The sequence below is a fragment of the Sinocyclocheilus anshuiensis genome, unplaced genomic scaffold, assembly GCF_001515605.1.
Source record: "Sinocyclocheilus anshuiensis isolate Anshui unplaced genomic scaffold, SAMN03320099.WGS_v1.1 scaffold1286, whole genome shotgun sequence".
NCBI classification, from domain to species: domain Eukaryota; kingdom Metazoa; phylum Chordata; class Actinopteri; order Cypriniformes; family Cyprinidae; genus Sinocyclocheilus; species Sinocyclocheilus anshuiensis.
Genome location: NW_015554223.1, coordinates 963767 through 980702, shown reverse-complemented (window position 1 = coordinate 980702; position 16936 = coordinate 963767). Strand labels below are relative to the sequence as shown.

Here is a 16936-nt window from a genome sequence, read left to right as displayed (position 1 = left end):
ATTTGATAATACTGCTATTTAGTTATTTTCAAATGCAGATCTATTATTATTCTATGAGAGACATAAAACACTGTGTATACTTAAAATGTATCGAAGATATAGTTTTGTTATTAGTTATTTATTTTCAGTTAAATGTATTACTTAAAGGTTGTGTTTTAATTCAAATAATTTATACCAAACATAAGGGCTAATAAAGGTCTGTCTGTAAAGAGAGTAATTGTGAGATATGAATAGTCAAAGCAGAGACTTTCACACCCTCATGTGGTGTAACAGACTCACCGGTTAACTTCTGATGACCTTAAGTTCATGCCAACCTCATGTAATTTGTCTCACCTAATTTGTCTACTGTTTTCACATAAAGGGTAAGTTATGAAAATTATTCAAAATGGCTACTACACCTCATTTATCATTAAAGAGTTTAAGCTAAAATGGAAAAACATTTGGTCTCCCAAATGCCTTGCAAGTATCAAGATGCAATATACACTACAGTTCAAAAGTCACTAAGAAATTAATTTTATTCAACACATTAAATCGATCAAAAGTGACAGTAAAAACTTACATGCTTTAAGCATGCTTTACATTGCTTTAAGAACTTTTATTTACCAAAGAACCCTGAAAAATGCATCATGGTTTCCACTAAAATATTAAGCAGCACAATCATTTTCAACATTGATAATAAAAAGAAACGTTTCTTGAGCAGCAAATCAGCATGTTAGAATGATTTCTGAATGATCATGTGACAATGAAAACTGGAGTAATGATGCTAACATTTTAAAAAATATATTAAAATAGAAAGCAGTTATTTTAAATAGTAAAAAAACAAACAAAAAAAAAAAGCCTTGGTTTAATTTTTTTTTTTTTACATTTTATGGGACTGAAATAAAATTTATGGGGGGGGGGTTATATTGTTAATATTTTTATTATTGATAGGTTTGTCAAATGAGTACATACAGTACATTATAAGGCATACAGTAGTGATTTAGCTATTACAGTTTTTTTTATTTATCTCAACACAATCAATATGAAACAGCCCAAAAATAAATGCAGGAGGTTACAGTAAAACAAAGCTATATTAATTTTTAAAAAGAAAACCAGGAGACAAGATATGTAAGGCACCAATAAAACAATTCCAGCATAAACATAAAAATAATATTTTCAACTCTCCATCACACACACAACAGAGATTTCTCCCAGTCAGGAAACAAATAATCTGCAGCCTTTAACAGTAATCTTGACATAATGCATCTTGTACTAAATGAAGAAGGCACTTATTTTGTTCTCATTCTAAAGATCAGCAACTATTCAGCAACTTTCCTGATTTTAATGCCTCTGTGGAAACAAATAGAAGAAATACAAACATTAAACACAAAAATAATTCAAGCACAAAGGAGTCACCTGATTCAGGAGCATTTGGCTGTGCTAAACTGTTAGTAATTACAGTATTTTTATCAACAAGCAGCTGCATTTTGCATTAGAGAAAATGGACTGTACAGCTGTTTGTTTGCACAATGGAATCAGTAGGCACAGGAATTTAGCAGGGCTGGTAAACGTGTGTATGACACTCTGTATATGTTAAGAACATGATGCTCAGTGTCTCAAACTCTCAGATCAATTAAGAGCAAGTTGCAAACACTTTTTAGGTTGATCAAACCTAATCATTCCTCTATAGCATTATTTGTCTCATCTACTGTGATTTTACAAAACTAGTCTAGCAGAGTTATGTTTTTACATACATGTTTTGCCCTGATGAAGTGTATTTCTCTAGTTTTTAGGTGAGAACGTGGAGTGTTAAAAGCTTGTGACAAACCCAAATATTTATAATCTGCAGACTTTGAATTACATACACACTTTATGCTGAATGTCACAAAAAAACACCCCAAAAATCCAAGAAAAAAAAATCCAAGATATTATATTTTGCATTACAAAATTGAAATCTACTTTAATTCAATTAAATATAACAATTAAGTACATTTTCTCACCAAAACTGTCTTTATCTTAATCTTGGCATTTTACTTTTGAGATTTTCTGCAATTAGATATTCATTACTGTAATACAGTAATTTGTTATTGCGTTATTGGTCTGTTATTTGTTATTGTGATGCTTTAATCTTATTATTTAAATCAGCATAAAGGGCTATAAATTATAGAAATAAATGTTAAAAATGTATCAATTAAATAATTTTTTTAGCATTACAATTATGAGAATTGGTGTGCTTAATTACAAATGAAATGCCACAAAATACAATAAATATCACAAAAAATCTTAAAGGTCCTAAAATTATGCTTCATTTTCTTTAAGGAAAACAATTTCTTATTCTTGATGTTGATTTTGGGGCGACATGTTCTTGACAGGTTTCATGTTTTTCACCCTTTCCTGTCTCTCTAAGCTGGTTTGTCTGTTTTGTATGCGCTGATAAAGGCCATGCCGTGAGTTCTGAAGTGTGTATTAAGATCAGCAGGTTTGCTAAAGTAACGTCCACACACCTTACAGGTGTGCTTACCTTCCCCATCCTCCACCTGTGTCCCCCCTAAACTCGAGGGTGACCCTGGGGACCCTGCTGCAACTGCAGAGTCAGAGGTCACAGAATTTGAACCAGTGACAGGAGACGCCTCAGCATGCTCGGAGGGGGAATCCCGCACGCGATGGCTGATGAAGAGATGCCTGCTGAGGGAGGAGGAGGACGCAAAACACGCCCCACACTGCTGACACTGAAAGCTGCTGGCCCCGTCACGGTGACAAACAATATGCTGGAGAAACTCCTCCCTGTCCTCTGTTGTAAAACCACATGGCATACAGTGGAATCCTGTGGCTTCCTGCTCCTCAGCTGCAGCTCCTCTGCCAGGTCTGGTCAGGCTACTCTCAGCCAATCGGCTTTCTGCTTCAACTGAGGCCCCGCCTCCCAAAGTGCCAGGACCACCATCATGCTCAGATGAGCTGTCAGCTGCATCTGTGATACGAGGAACTGCCTGAAAGTGAGAAAGAGCGAGTAAAAGTGACTTAATGCGCCAAAACTACAGAAAGTCGTTAACTTTCAATGAGCTTTACTGTGGGTAAAGTGTCCAGTTACTTGATAAAGTTGTAAAAAGTTGAATTTGTTTCATAATTGATGGATTTTGAAACATCAACACTAAATTGAATCAATTTGTATTGTATAAAGCACTATATTGTATGTGTGTGTGTGTATATATATATAAAATTAGGTATGATTAGATTTTCAAAGGCCATAGCCAGTTGCAAATGTTACAGTGACCTCAAGCAACAAAAATCACTGTTAGGTGATCATGGCTTTGGACATGTTTTGTCCATCTGAAAGTGTTGTTGTGCTCTTACCTCCTTGGCTGCTCCTCCTCCATGCTGAGCCTGAATATGTTTCTCAAGAATCAGTTTACTGCTGAAGCTCCTCTTCCCACCTGTACAGAGTCTTCATAACAAGAAATGACAATAAATGAGAGATTGTGTGTTATTTTAAATAACTTCCTTTTTATTTATGCAATGATAAAAGGGGGGGAAATGTGCTAAATAAAAGAAAAACATTGCTGAACTTGGACAATTAAGGCACACTTAAAAATGATGGTAGTTGTAAGAGAAAGTTTAACATGATTTGTTTGCAAATATTCCATCTGCAATAATTATTAGAAAAATAAAAACACTATTCGAATTTCGCTAAAATGTTGCTTTGCTGGCCATAAATGCAGTAAATCCCTGATAAATCCTGAGCACGCATACTTTGTCATGAGAAACTGAGTTATCACTAAAATGAGGAATCAAATGAAATACAAACACCGGAATGTCATGACCAGTCGAAAGAAAAAAAAAAAAACAGCAGCACATCACTGCATTCACTACTGCAGGTAGGAGCAGATGTACCCTGACTCCGAGCGAGTCTTTCTAATTAAACGTCATTTAAATAAACTAATATTCATTTTTTTATGAGCTCAAATATTAGAATGCAATATTTGTGAAAAATGCCCATCCCTACTGTACACATGCGTTATACTTACTGACAATAAAATGCTCTTTTGATGCCTTTGTGCTTGACACGAATATGGCGTCTTAAACTTGAGGATGAAGAGAAGGAACCTTCACAAAGAGTGCATGGAAACTTCTTCAGTTCCTTCAAAAAAAAAAAAACAGCACAAAATGACAATGTGATTTTGTACACCATTAATACAGTTATTATAGAGTTCATTCATGATGAGACATTTTTAATTTGGGGTTGCTGGTTCAGGACAAATCGGAAAACATGGAAATTTAACAAAGCAACGAAAAGCACACAAAATGCTACAAATCATATATATGTTTTTATGGCTTGTACATAAAAAATAGTTTTATTTGATGTATTGTACATTTTGCTGATTCAAATGTGACCCTTATAAATTGTGTAGTATTATTTATTAATCAAATAAAAGATCGAATTTTTTTTCTCACACTACTGCTACCATTCAAAAGGTATGAGTTTTTTTTATGTTTTTTTTTTTAAGTCTGTTATGCTCACTGCTGCTGCATTAATTTAATCAAAAATACAGTAAAATATTAATATTGTGAAATAATATTACAATGTACACTGCCGTTCAAAAGTTTGGGATCAGTAAGACTTGTAATGTTGTAATGTAGAAGGATCATGTGACACTGAAGACTAGAGTAATGATGCTGAAAATTCAGCTTTGCATCGCAGGAATAAATTAGATTTGTATGTATATTAAAATAGAAAAACGTTATTTTTACATCGTAATACTATTTCACAATATTACATTTTTCTTGTATTTTTTATCAAATAAATGCAGCCTTGATGAGCATAAGAAACTCCTGTAAAAAAAACATTAAAAAATCGTTCTGATCCCAAACTTTTGACCGGCAGTGTATATGTATATATATATATATATTTGTTTGTTTTTTTTGAGGTAAGGCTATTGAAACATTTTGTCAATGCAAATAATCTCCTTATTGTTGAGTTCTGCTTGAAGTCCTGACCTTGCCGTGCTGCTCAGACATGTGGGTGATGTAGATCTCCTTGTCTGTGTAGTGCATCTTGCACTGCGAGCAACTCCAACTCTGGGTAGCAGAGTTCCCATCCTCTCTCGCCATTCTTCCTCTGTCCTTGTCTTCATCACGTCCCCACTCCTCCCCATCAGAGCTGTCCATCTTTACCAAGTTGTTCTGTGCTGATGTGTCATAAATGCTAAAGTCTCTGTGAGAGTCCTAGAGACAAATTACAATGAGGTAATACACTCATATTGTCAATGAACAGAGCTTATTTTTGTTCGAACCAAACAGAAAACAAACCTTAACATGCTGAAGAAGGGAACTTCTCTGCGTGAACAGCTTGTTACATTCGGGACATTTAAAGACGTGCATCTTCTGCTTGGCTAAGTGAGTGTCAATATGGACGCTGAGCAATGCTTTTTGGGTAAAAACAGTCCGACACATCACACATTTATAGATCTCCCTGTCATAAAAAAACAATGGTTATTAGCACCTCAAAAAAATATGAGAACATTCAGTTTTTTTTGCTAACTATTTTAAAAAGGGTTGCTTGACTGCAGTTTCCTGTAGCTACAGTTTCAAGGGAGTTTCCCCAATGTTGGCACACACACACCAAGTTTTTACACTTACTTGGACTGCCTTGCTGTCTCATGAAGTTCAGGATGCTGGGAGGCGCAGTGGGCTTCAGCACCAGAGGAAGATTTGAAAGCCATGGGGCAGGAGGGGCATTTATGGAAGACCTCACAGTGAGCCGTCTGCATGTGAGTCTTCACAGAATTCAAACTATTCATTCCTCCAAACACCAAATGACAACAGGCACATCTGCAATGGAAAGGAGAGAGAATGAACAGAGAAAACTGCACTTTTGCAAAACCAACAGATGAAACAAGGGTTTTATTAGTACTCTGTATGTCTAGGTGGATACCTATATCCAAGGCGCCGTGAGTAGTGCAGGCAGGTATGATTCAGATGAGTGTTGAGGTCGTGAAACTGACAGATGACACCACATTCAGGGCAAACCAGCGGAGGGAGCTGCTGATGCAACCGGCGGTGAGCCGCAGCACTACACGAGTTCCACAACGGCATCGGAGGAGAACACTGCATACAACACTAGAGAGAAATCAAAATGTAATCATTTTGTCAATAATATTAATATTTATATTATTAATTACTGTTGAAGAATTAGTCCACACAAAAACAAAAAATTTTCTGACAATTTACTCACCCTCAGGCCATCCAAGATGTATGTGAATTTCTTTCTTCATTGAAAAAATTGGAAATTTAGTGTTACTTCACTTGCTCACTGATGGATCCTCAGAGTTTGAACAGATGATATAAACATCACAATAATCCACAAGCAATCCACACAACTCCAGTCCATCAATTAACATCTTGTGAAGTGAAAAACGGCATGTTTGTAATAAACAAATCCATCATTAAGACGTTTTCACTTTAAACCGTTGTCCCCTCACATCAAAATCCTACGACATATTTGTTTAGAACAGTTTTGGACTGTTTTTACTTGTAAACAGTGCATTATCTGTCCATATTTCTCTCCTGATTCAGACGAGACAACTTTTTGACTGGAGAAAGATTAATTATTATCGATAGAGGACTCAGTGGAAGCATTGGTTTGAAGTTAAAAAAATCTTAATGATGGGTTTGTTTATTACAAATGTATTAAAGGCTCCTGTAAGAGGGACCTTTATCATCTGCGGCCATGCCCTTACCTGCTAACCGCACGACCTTGCCTGTTTCTCCGCGATTCAGTTCGGTACCTGCTCATTCGAATTCTGCAGCCTTTGCACCAAAGGCAGAGCCCGGCCTACGTCCTGTAGCACCTTATTCTGGGTCTGAGTATGTATACAGGGGACCTTCTCCTACAATTCCTAAGTTCTGCCGACCTGATCCTGGTGAGTTCGCTCGGCTCCGGATAGCTCTGGAGAACCTGCTTCCCCCAGACGGGACTGAACTATTCAAATATCAGATCTTAGTGGATCACCTTAAGCTGGAGGAGGCTAGAATGATAGCGGATGCTTATCTTAACTCACCTACCCCATTCACTGATACGATGTCAGCGCTTCATGATAAATTTGGCCAACCACATCAGCTAGCTTTAAGGAAGATTGCTAGTGTTCTTGAGAGTCCTGACATAAAGCGAGGTGATATCTCAGCCTTCCAGAGGTTTGCTCTTCAGGTGCAGTCACTAGTGGGCTTATTGAGAACCCTGGGACGTGACGGTGAGCTGGAGCTGAGTTGTGGGTCCCACGTCGCACGCCTCCTGAGTAAGCTACCCCCTGAGCAGCGAGCTGAGTTTCGTCGGCATATGTTCCGCCAACCTGGCACAACCCCTAATCTGGTTGATCTTTCAAACTGGCTTCGTTACGAAACTTGGTGCCACAGTTATGATACTGAGCCGATGTCCAAGGGTTCGCACGCTAAATCAGATTCAGGGAAAAGAACACTGACCATTCTGCATGGAGTTGGAGAATCCCCGGTTGAGACTCCAGTCCATTGGAAAGGTCCTGTTTCACAAACCAAGCCTGCCAACGGCACTGGAGACATTCCCAGGTCCTAGCGGACCGATTCTGGTCCAGGTTCATACGGGACTACCTCCCTAGCCTCCAAACCCGGCAGAATATGGCAAGCCTCTCCTCTCAACCTAAAGGAGCAGACATTTGTTATGATTGTAGACCCCCAACTACGTCGAAGCTTATGGCCTGTAGGACAAGTGATCAAGACCCACCAAAGCTCAGATGGTCATATCAGGTCAGCTGATGTGTTGATAAAGGGTCAAGTTTATACCCGACCGGTGGCTCGCCTGGTCATCCTGCCGGCCTTACCAAAGGATGGACTTAAGGCCCCAACACTGACTAGTTAAGTCGCCTTTCATGGAAGCAAAGATGCTCTGCATCTTTGGGGGCGGCTGTATTAAAGGCTCCTGTAAGAGGGACCTTTATTATGAAACTGGAGTCGTAATAGTACTTCGGTAGAGGGCAGTGTAGTTTGATGAGCTGCCGCTGTTTGCTGTGTTTGAGTGATCTGTCCGAGCCGTCAGCTGCAAGGATGATACTTTCACTTTGTTCGTGGGGATTTTTGCAGATTTAATATCAAGGTGGTAGTCACTGACCACAAAGTAAGCCTATTTTATTTATATTTGTGTTTACAGTGATCGCTACAGTGTTATAGGCGTTTGTACCATATGAACAGCCCAGACATGTCCTGTAACGATCGTTCTGTAGTATTCAGATCGGGAATATTACTTAACGGGTAATTATTAATTCTTTATCAAGATGTAAATCAGTGTTATGATGTCTTAATGACGTGATGTTGTTCTGTTAAGCTGCTACAAGACCGAACGAGTGATTAGCGTTCTGTTTATGCAAATGTTACTCCGATGCGCCACGATTCTATCCATATATGGGAACTTTATGTTCATAGGGACAAATGATCACTCATGACTTGTAGTTTTCTGTGAAATACCTTGTTTCCCTTCATTTAACTGTATGTTCAGTAGAGAAATGCCAATTATGTGAATTATGAATGCTTTGGTTTCATTATGTAACCGTAAATATTACTATTGTTTATCTATATCTTTAGCTTATTCATTTCTTTATTGTACTTATTTTGCAGACTATCTACACCTTTGATTGTACCTCTGTGGCCCTTCCTTTTCTCTACTAATACACCATCGAAAGCTAATCACCTGTCTCTTCATTATTGGTGCTCTGACCGGCACCCGGGGGGTTTACTCATCCATTACCTGATCAGAACCTAACAGTCCCAAAGTCTCTGCAACAACAAACACACAGCTTTTCCCTTCACAAGACATTAATTTATAGACTGGAGTTATGTAGATTATTGTGATGTTTTGAGCACACATTTGGACTCTCATTCTGATGGCACCCATTCACTGCAGAGGAATCATTTGTTGAGCAAGCAAATTCTAAATTCCTCTAAATCTGTTTCAATGAAGAAACAAACTCATCTATATCTTGGATGGCCTGAGGGTGAGTAAATTGTCAGCAAATTTTAATTTTAGGGTAACTTTTCCTTGAATATAAACAGATTGTAATACCAATATTTAGTATTTTTATTTATTTTAATTATTTATTTGTTAAATAAATATTAAATTAGAATTAAAAACTATAATGAAAAACATAAACGTGTTTTTCCAGGTAGGACATTTTTGTAAACATGTTAGCAGGGCAAATGCAAGTTTACTGCAAAACTACTGGCCTAAATACACCAACAAAAAAAAAAGCTCTCTATTTTCCTGACAGCCACATATGCACTCACTCACCGCTTCAGTGCCACCAGGCTCCACCTCTTGAAAGTGTACTACTATTTCTGCCTTCCCTTTGAACAGACTCCAACACTCTGGACAGCTGAGAACATTGAGCATACAAACATACCAAGCAGCATCTTAATCACTCAGTCTCCATATATTTCATTAGAACCTCTACTTTTCCCTTTATTTCTCATTCATTCAAACATAAAAAACAAATAAACATTATCTAACAGTATGCTATTACCTGTTATCAGAAGATTGTGCCAGATGGACACCACTTTCTTTAATGGCAGACAGAGCGGAGGCAGCTGGAGAGAGCACACCTGTAATAGAGACTGTATTGTAAGCACATATACATATCAGCTAAATCATTCTGAAATGGACATGGGTTAATGAAATGTACTAATCTAGATTATTGTGGTCAATTATCTACAACACTGTAAGCCTACTATAATTTATAATTCAGATCCCTAAAGAATACTTTAGCAATGCACTGAGCCCAGAGACTGTTCTTTGAAAAAGCATGCAGAAAGAACAAGCCCCAGCTGAATTATTCCACATCAATGCTTGAGTCCTTTGTTTTGCAGTGCACAGATTCCCTGTGGATCGAGACAGTGACTGGTTGATTTCTGTGCTGCTCCCTGAGCCCTGTGTGCACATCTCCTAATGTTACCTACAACTATGAGTTTCACGTCTGTTTTTACTTCTGGAATGTTTTATAAATGTAATGTTTTGATCAGACACGAAGAAAATAGCAATCTTAAGAATCTAGTTTAAGAATTTCATTAAAAAACTAAATTCATCCAGACAAGGAGTTTCCAAACATTTTAATGCCAAGGACTCCGAAATATGATGATCCCAGTTCAAAGGTTTTGGGCCTGTATGATTTTTTTCATGTTTTTGAAGTCTCTTATGCTCACCAAGATGACATTTATTTGATCAAAAATATTATACTACTGTGAAATATTATTACAATTTAAAATAACTGATTTCAATTTTAATACACAGTGGAGATCAAAATTAAGAGAACAACCTATAATTTCCTAAATTTCAAGGTTACTGCTTAGTGCTATTTGAACTTATCCTGACAGGAGTAGAAGGGCAGTTTTTTTAAACATATTTCAACTGTTAATTTCAATAAATTTTATTCTGAAGCACAGTATAAAAAACTTAAATGAGATATTTGAAAAAGAACACAGATACCTCCAAGTTATTGGTGTTAATCTGGTAGCTGGTGATAATTTCCTTAATTATTTGACAAACCCTAACTGGCAGCATTCCTCCAATTTTCACAGAAACTGCAAGATGGCGGGCCACTCTAAGGTGACTGAAACCCTGCAACAGGAGGCTGTCAAAGGGTTATCAAAGCCAAAGGGATGACCTTTTCAGCCATAGCAAGAGAAGTTCCAAATCTATGATTTCTCGATTATTGCAGGTTTACAATGAATGACTAATTAATTCAAGTCTCCCATAAAGGCTGGTTGTCCACGTAAGACAAATGCAGAAGACAGGATAATGCAGAGACTCTCAATGGGGAATCGGTTCAACACTGCAGCTGGAATTGCTTGCCAGTTCAGTGATGAACGGGGTATGGATCTGTCTCAGGCAGGTTTAAGAGAAGTCGGACTGAAAATGCACTCTGCACAGTCTGCAGTGACCAAGCCTCTCATTAGCAGAAAGTATCAAAAGGCTAAGCTCCTCTTTGCTGAGGAGTATGTTGTGTGGAGAGAGGAGAACTGGTCCAAAGTTCACTTTAGTGATGAGAGCAAGCTTAATTTATTTGGGTCTGATGGGAAACATTTTGTTTGGCGTGAAACTGAGGAAAGACTGAAGCGCAAGTGTGTAAAGAAGTCAGTGAAAGGGAGTGTCATGGTTTGGGAAATGTTTTCTGCAGCAGGAGTTGGGTCTCTTATAAAGTTACATGGCAGGGTGAATGCAAATGTTTATCCGAACCTCCTTCAGCAACATGCAGTAACTTCCTTGCAAGCATCTCGCAAACAGCTTGCAATTTTCAAGCAAGTCAATGCCCCCGTCACACTGCAAAACGGGTAAAGCAGTTCCTTGATGCTAAGAACACTGAAATAATGAAATGGCTGGCCCAGAATCCTGACCAGAACCCAATTGAAAACCCACTACAGTTACCGAACTATGGAAGAGAGTGGAAGAAGATCACACCAGCGCTGTCTGAGAAACTAGTGATGTCCTACGGCCGCAGATGTGCTGAAGGGACTCTACACTTCCTACTAATTTTGGGCAGCAGTAACATGTTAGTAGAACATTGGTGGTATACCGACAGCTAATATTCCTTCAAATTTTGAGAGATGAAGATTAACAATTTTTCAGAAAAAATAATGTATAGATTGTTCTCGAATTTTGATCTCCACTGTATGTTAAAAAGCACTTTATTCCTTTTACCATTACTCCAGTCTTCAGTGACACTTTATTCTTCAGAAATAATTTAATAATTTTATCATTATCAATACTGAAACAGTTGTGCTGCTTAATATTTTTGCATACTTTTTTTCAGGATTCATTTATAAGTTCAAAAGAACAACATTTATTTGAAAATCTACTGTAACATTATAAATGTATTTCATGTCAATTGTGATCAATTTAGTGCATCCATGCTGAATTAATTTACAAAAATTTAAAAAATCTTAAATTAAAAATCTTACTGACCCAATCTTTTGAATGGCAGTGTAAAAAGACCCATTTTCACAGTGTCAGAAAAGTATTATCAAGCTGAAGGTGACATTGGCAAGGAAAAATACCTTAAAGGAGTCATATGATGCTGCTAAAAAGAACATTATTTTGTGTATTTGGTGTAATGAAATGTGTTTATGTGGTTTAAAGTAAAAAAAAAACACATTATTTTCCACATACTGTACATTATTGTTTCTCCTCTGTGCCCCGCCTTCTGAAACGCGTCGATTTTTACAAAGCTCATCGGTCTGAAAAAGCGAGGTGTGCTCTGATTGGCCAGCTATCCAGAGCGTTGTGATTGGCCGAATACCTCAAGCGTGAGACGGAAATGTTACGCCCCTACCATACTGTGTTGATGCCGTGTCCGGCCGGAGCGACGAGACAAAAACATGAAAACCCATTACAAACGAGGCATTTGTTGCATCCAGTGGGGACATAATTACTGATTATAATGACTTATACTGTCTTTTTACGCGTTGCGTTGCGCCGCGTAAACATAAAACCATGTCTGCATTTGTGATCAGAGAAATGACAAACAACAAGTGCTATTCTACACTATTCTACACTGCCCAAGAATAGCACTTGAATCATCGCGTTTGAATCATCAGTGGCAAATCCTTTAAATGAAAACGTACTTTCTTAACTTTTATAAAGAATATCTCTTTGGATTTGAGACTTTAGTCTTTGAAACTTTACAGATCTTCTTTATGCACCAAGAGCTTGTAACACTACAAAGAGAAAGGAAAAAATGAAATTGCATCATATGACCCCTTTAAAGCACGACAAAGTACATTTAAATATATTTTTCCACAAAACTGTAAGCAAATTTGTTTTGTATTTTTTACTGTTAAAATCTAGGGCTGTCAACATAATAAAATAATTGCAATTGCAAATGTCAGGATTTCTGACCATTTTTTAGAAAGCAAAATTTAAAAATGAAATGGAGAAAAAAAAGCGTTACATTTATTTAATTGATCCTCGTTTAACATTTAAAATACATTTTGTCAAACTTTTTTGGTTTCTCTCAAATTTTCCACAGACCCCGCGTGGACCTTATTTTGCTGATCCAAAATGTGCAATGTAAACCTAAAATATTTACTCCCTCAATCACAAGTCTTGTTAGTTCATGATGACTATAAAATATTGAGTGTTTTTGAGAAAAGGCCATATAAGTATTTTTTTTCCCCTAGTGCACAGAGACAAACCTATAGGCACGGTATCCTGCTGGCCAATCATCTGCTCCACACTGACAGGACTCATGACGAGGTGTGAGCACTGCATAACCAGCCCCTTATCCTTGTGCTCTCGTGCATGGAGCAGCAGGCTGCACTTATTAAAGAAAGCCAGGCGTTTGGAGCAGTGGTTACAGGACACCTCGATCCTCATAGAGCGCCGATCATAGTGTCTCGCCAGGCTGCGCTCCAGAGCAAACGCATCCCCGCATTCAAGGCAACGGTATCCCATTGAGGGCAATCGAAGACCCCATTCTGGGGGAGGAGGGATGGAGAGGTCTGGCTGATAACTTGGCAGTGGATTCTTACTGTTTAGGATTTTGTTGAAGGCCTCAACGAGGCTAGACTGGCTGCGTGAGATCACAGCTCCCGGGCTGTTTACAATGGAGGCTGGTTTGGCTGTCCCAGGATTCCCATTCATCGTTTTCTTCCCCAAAGAGCGAACCCCAGGCATGGATGAAGAGGAGATGGAAGGGAGGGTTGACATTCTGGTGATCTTGACTGCAGTGGTGGAAAGACTGGCGGCCATTTGATTCTGTGCCTTGCTGGCTGCAAATAGCATAGCTGTGCTGGCATCCTGAAGGGTGGATACTGGCAACATTGTCACATTTGAACCCTGAGCACCAGACCTCTGAATCCTATGGGTCCCTGCTTGAACTTTAGAGCCACCAGGACCCTTCCCTCCTTTGGGAGCCACTTTAGATACAGTACGTGTGTTTCCAGCAGTCGTTTTGACAGTCTTGATTCTGACTTTGAGAGGCTTGGAGGAGATCGTGCTGGATTTGGTGACATCTTCAGAGGGTGAATCTACCAAAGTAGGCTCGGTGGATTTCCTTTCTGTCTCCTCAGCTCCACCATCCTCTGTATTTAGTTGAAGACCACTCTTCTCCTGCACACTCACGCTCATGTCAACAACTTGATCTTGAGGGGCTTCTTCTCTTCTGACCTTCTGTTCTGGCTCATTGGCTTCTTGTTGATTTGATGGCAGAGATGAATGGGGTTGAGGGATTTCTGGCTCAGGGCTTTCAGGAGAATCTCTCTCCTCGATTATGTGCTCCACGTCTTTTTCTTCAACTGGCAGATCATTTGTGGAGGTCAGAGATTTTGGGTTGATGCTGCTGGTGTGTTGCTGAAGTGTTGGATTCTGGACAGATGGCTCCTCAATTTGAGTGTTACTAACTGGTAAGGAAGGGGATGAGGGAGAGGATGGCTGAAACACACTTGAAGGAGACCGCTGCATGCGTGGTACCTTGGGAGTGGAGCACAGCTGGGAATCCGGGCTTTCCTGTATGACAAGCGCAGGGCTACCGAGGTCTGGTTCAGATTCTTCATCTTCAGATAAGCGTCGGCGGACTCCTGCCCTCAAAGTGCCATTTAATGGTTGTACTTCCTCACAATCAACTCTTGGAGAAAAGTTTGGACCAATTAAATGTGAAGATAGGATGGGGGGATCAGACAGGGGTAAAGACTGAGGCGGGGAGAAAGTGCTAGAAGGGTGTTTAGAAGAAGTGCCATACTGGTTGTCATGACTAGTAACACTAGGAGCGGAGAGAGACCAAAGCTGCCCATTGGGCTGCATCTGAGTTAGAGCTGGTGGTGGAGAGGGTTCTGTAGGCCCATCTGAAACAGTGTCGAGTCCATTATAGATGAACGGATCTGGAGGCACCAGGCCATCTTCGCTGGGACCTTTCTGGGCAGACTCATGTGATGCACCAGCACCAGAAATGTCCCCAGTTACATTTCCTTCACTTTTGTCATCAGAATGTACACTATTTTTTACAATCACACTGACCATGGAGGGGTCATTATGAGGAGCTAAAGGAACAGGCTCAGGGCTTTCTGGAGGTCTTAGGCATGGACTTCCACTTCTCTCCTTTCCAACAACACCGCTGCGCTCATTATGATTACCATCAGTGTCAGACTGAATTGCTTCTTTGGCGTCAATGTCTGGAATGTCAAATGCTGCCAGCAGGTCATCAAAATCTGGTGTCTTCATGTCCCCCATTCCCGTGAGGATGACAAATATCTGCATTACAAGACAACACAAAAAGAACAGATGTGATCAATTGTTCATAATGTAGAAAATACATTATGAAGAAAATCTGTTCAGATGCATCAACATATGTAAAACACGAGAAAAGGCACATAATTTGCTTATCAAAAACAATAAATGTAAGAAGAAATATTATGTGTGTGTACATACACACACACACACACACACACACACACACACATCTATGTATGTATGTATCTTGGTCAGTTTAGCTAATAGCTTAAACGTCAGGGGTTAGTTACAGGAAGTAGGCTATCAATAACATTAGTTCCTATCAATAACATTAGATCTTTAGCGTATGACATATTACATTTATGCAGTAGCTTTGCCCAGCTGCAACTTGATCTACAAGTATGAACTTTACAGTAGTCCTTTCATATGCTAGCAAAACCAAAAGCACTTTAGATGTCTTTTGCACGAGTCACATATTTTTCCAGATTTATTTACCACCTGTTTTCAAAGAGAATGTAGTTCTGCAACAACAAAAAAACTGCCAGTCTGCAGGTCGCTATAATGTATCGTATTTGTTATATGTTATAGTCTTGCTGAAGTGTCTAGCCCACAGCTACAGTAGATTAGCCTAATGCGCAGTCTGCAACGTCTGACGTCGATAATACAACAAACAAGAAGTTCGTAAAATAAAGATGGCAATTATAAGTGCGCATATTTATTTATAGTGAAAATAAAGCGATAAATGCGTGTATTGTTGCTCTATGTGTCCAAGCGTCAAACTTTTTTTACCTGACCAAATATTCTCGTCTACTCCTGGACTGACCCAGGACGGCGCACAGCATTTGCGTCACCTCTAAAGAAAAACAACTCTTTCCAGTGTACACATGCAAATATCGATGCTGTCAGAAGCGACATAAAGAAAAGAGAGCCGTCGATTTCTGATGCTTTGTTCGGTTGCTTCACAAATGGTCGGTGTGAAACTATATGACGCAGCTGTTTTTCAATGCGTACCTGTTGCATGTGACAGTAGCGAAAAGGAGTTTATGTCCATGATACGAGATAACCACACACGGGCAACTTGTTGATTTTAACAATCCATTCACTCCGGAAGAGGAAGTCAAAGCTGATTTATACAGTTTCATGCAGCAAATCTGTGACATTAGTGTGTGTGTGTGTGTGTGTGTGTGTGTTTTGGACGGAGCAAGACCACGTTGTTCAGCTATGTACTGAATGGTTCTACTGTGCTCAATCAACGTCAAAAAAAAATAGTTCCATCGAGTCGGATCTTTTGAATGAATGAATTGGTCGAACCGCTTCACGAAGGGTTAACTTCTCAACTTGGAATACAAATTTATATTAATGTATATACATAATTGCAGAGTCTTTAAAGGAGTCTTTTTCTTGCCATAACAACATTAGATAGTGTTTTTCAAATGGTTGTAATGTATGCGTAACAGTAATACAATGTTTTAAAGATTAACATGTATGTAATTATGGAATGCCAAACCTGACTAATTTGGAAATAAATAAATATACAAAGAAATGTAAATAAGCAAAAAAAAAATATATATTTAGTCTCCAGCGGCACCATTTTCCAGAACTGCAATCTACCTGGAGTCTCCAGAAGTACAAGGTGTCAGGTTCTCAGAGACTTAGGTTAAGTATAGAATCCTAAAAAATGACCCCTACTTAATAAGAATCACATTCTGAAGTGTAGTAAAA

The 16936-nt window shown here is 38.8% G+C and overlaps 1 protein-coding gene across 4 annotated transcripts; it reads right to left on the bottom strand.

Annotated features, from left to right (window-relative positions):
- Nucleotides 1–903: 903 nt before the first annotated feature.
- On the bottom strand, nucleotides 904–16305 carry LOC107671203 (zinc finger protein 687-like). Of its 4 annotated transcripts, none has more exons than XM_016464096.1 (12): nucleotides 16226–16305; nucleotides 16004–16113; nucleotides 13183–15235; nucleotides 9519–9597; nucleotides 9287–9371; nucleotides 5909–6093; nucleotides 5614–5805; nucleotides 5284–5446; nucleotides 4972–5199; nucleotides 4002–4114; nucleotides 3331–3421; nucleotides 904–2966 (listed from the first exon to the last, which is right to left on the bottom strand). In XM_016464096.1, exons 3-12 carry the CDS (start codon nucleotides 15212–15214, stop codon nucleotides 2382–2384), a joined length of 3753 nt encoding a protein of 1250 aa, XP_016319582.1. In that variant the 5' UTR covers nucleotides 15215–15235; nucleotides 16004–16113; nucleotides 16226–16305; the 3' UTR covers nucleotides 904–2381. The 4 variants fall into 4 exon arrangements, with proteins under 4 accessions (XP_016319582.1, XP_016319583.1, XP_016319580.1 ...); XM_016464097.1 differs by lacking the exon at nucleotides 16004–16113 and having other exon boundaries at nucleotides 904–1329; nucleotides 2501–2966; XM_016464094.1 differs by lacking the exon at nucleotides 16004–16113.
- Nucleotides 16306–16936: the final 631 nt, after the last annotated feature.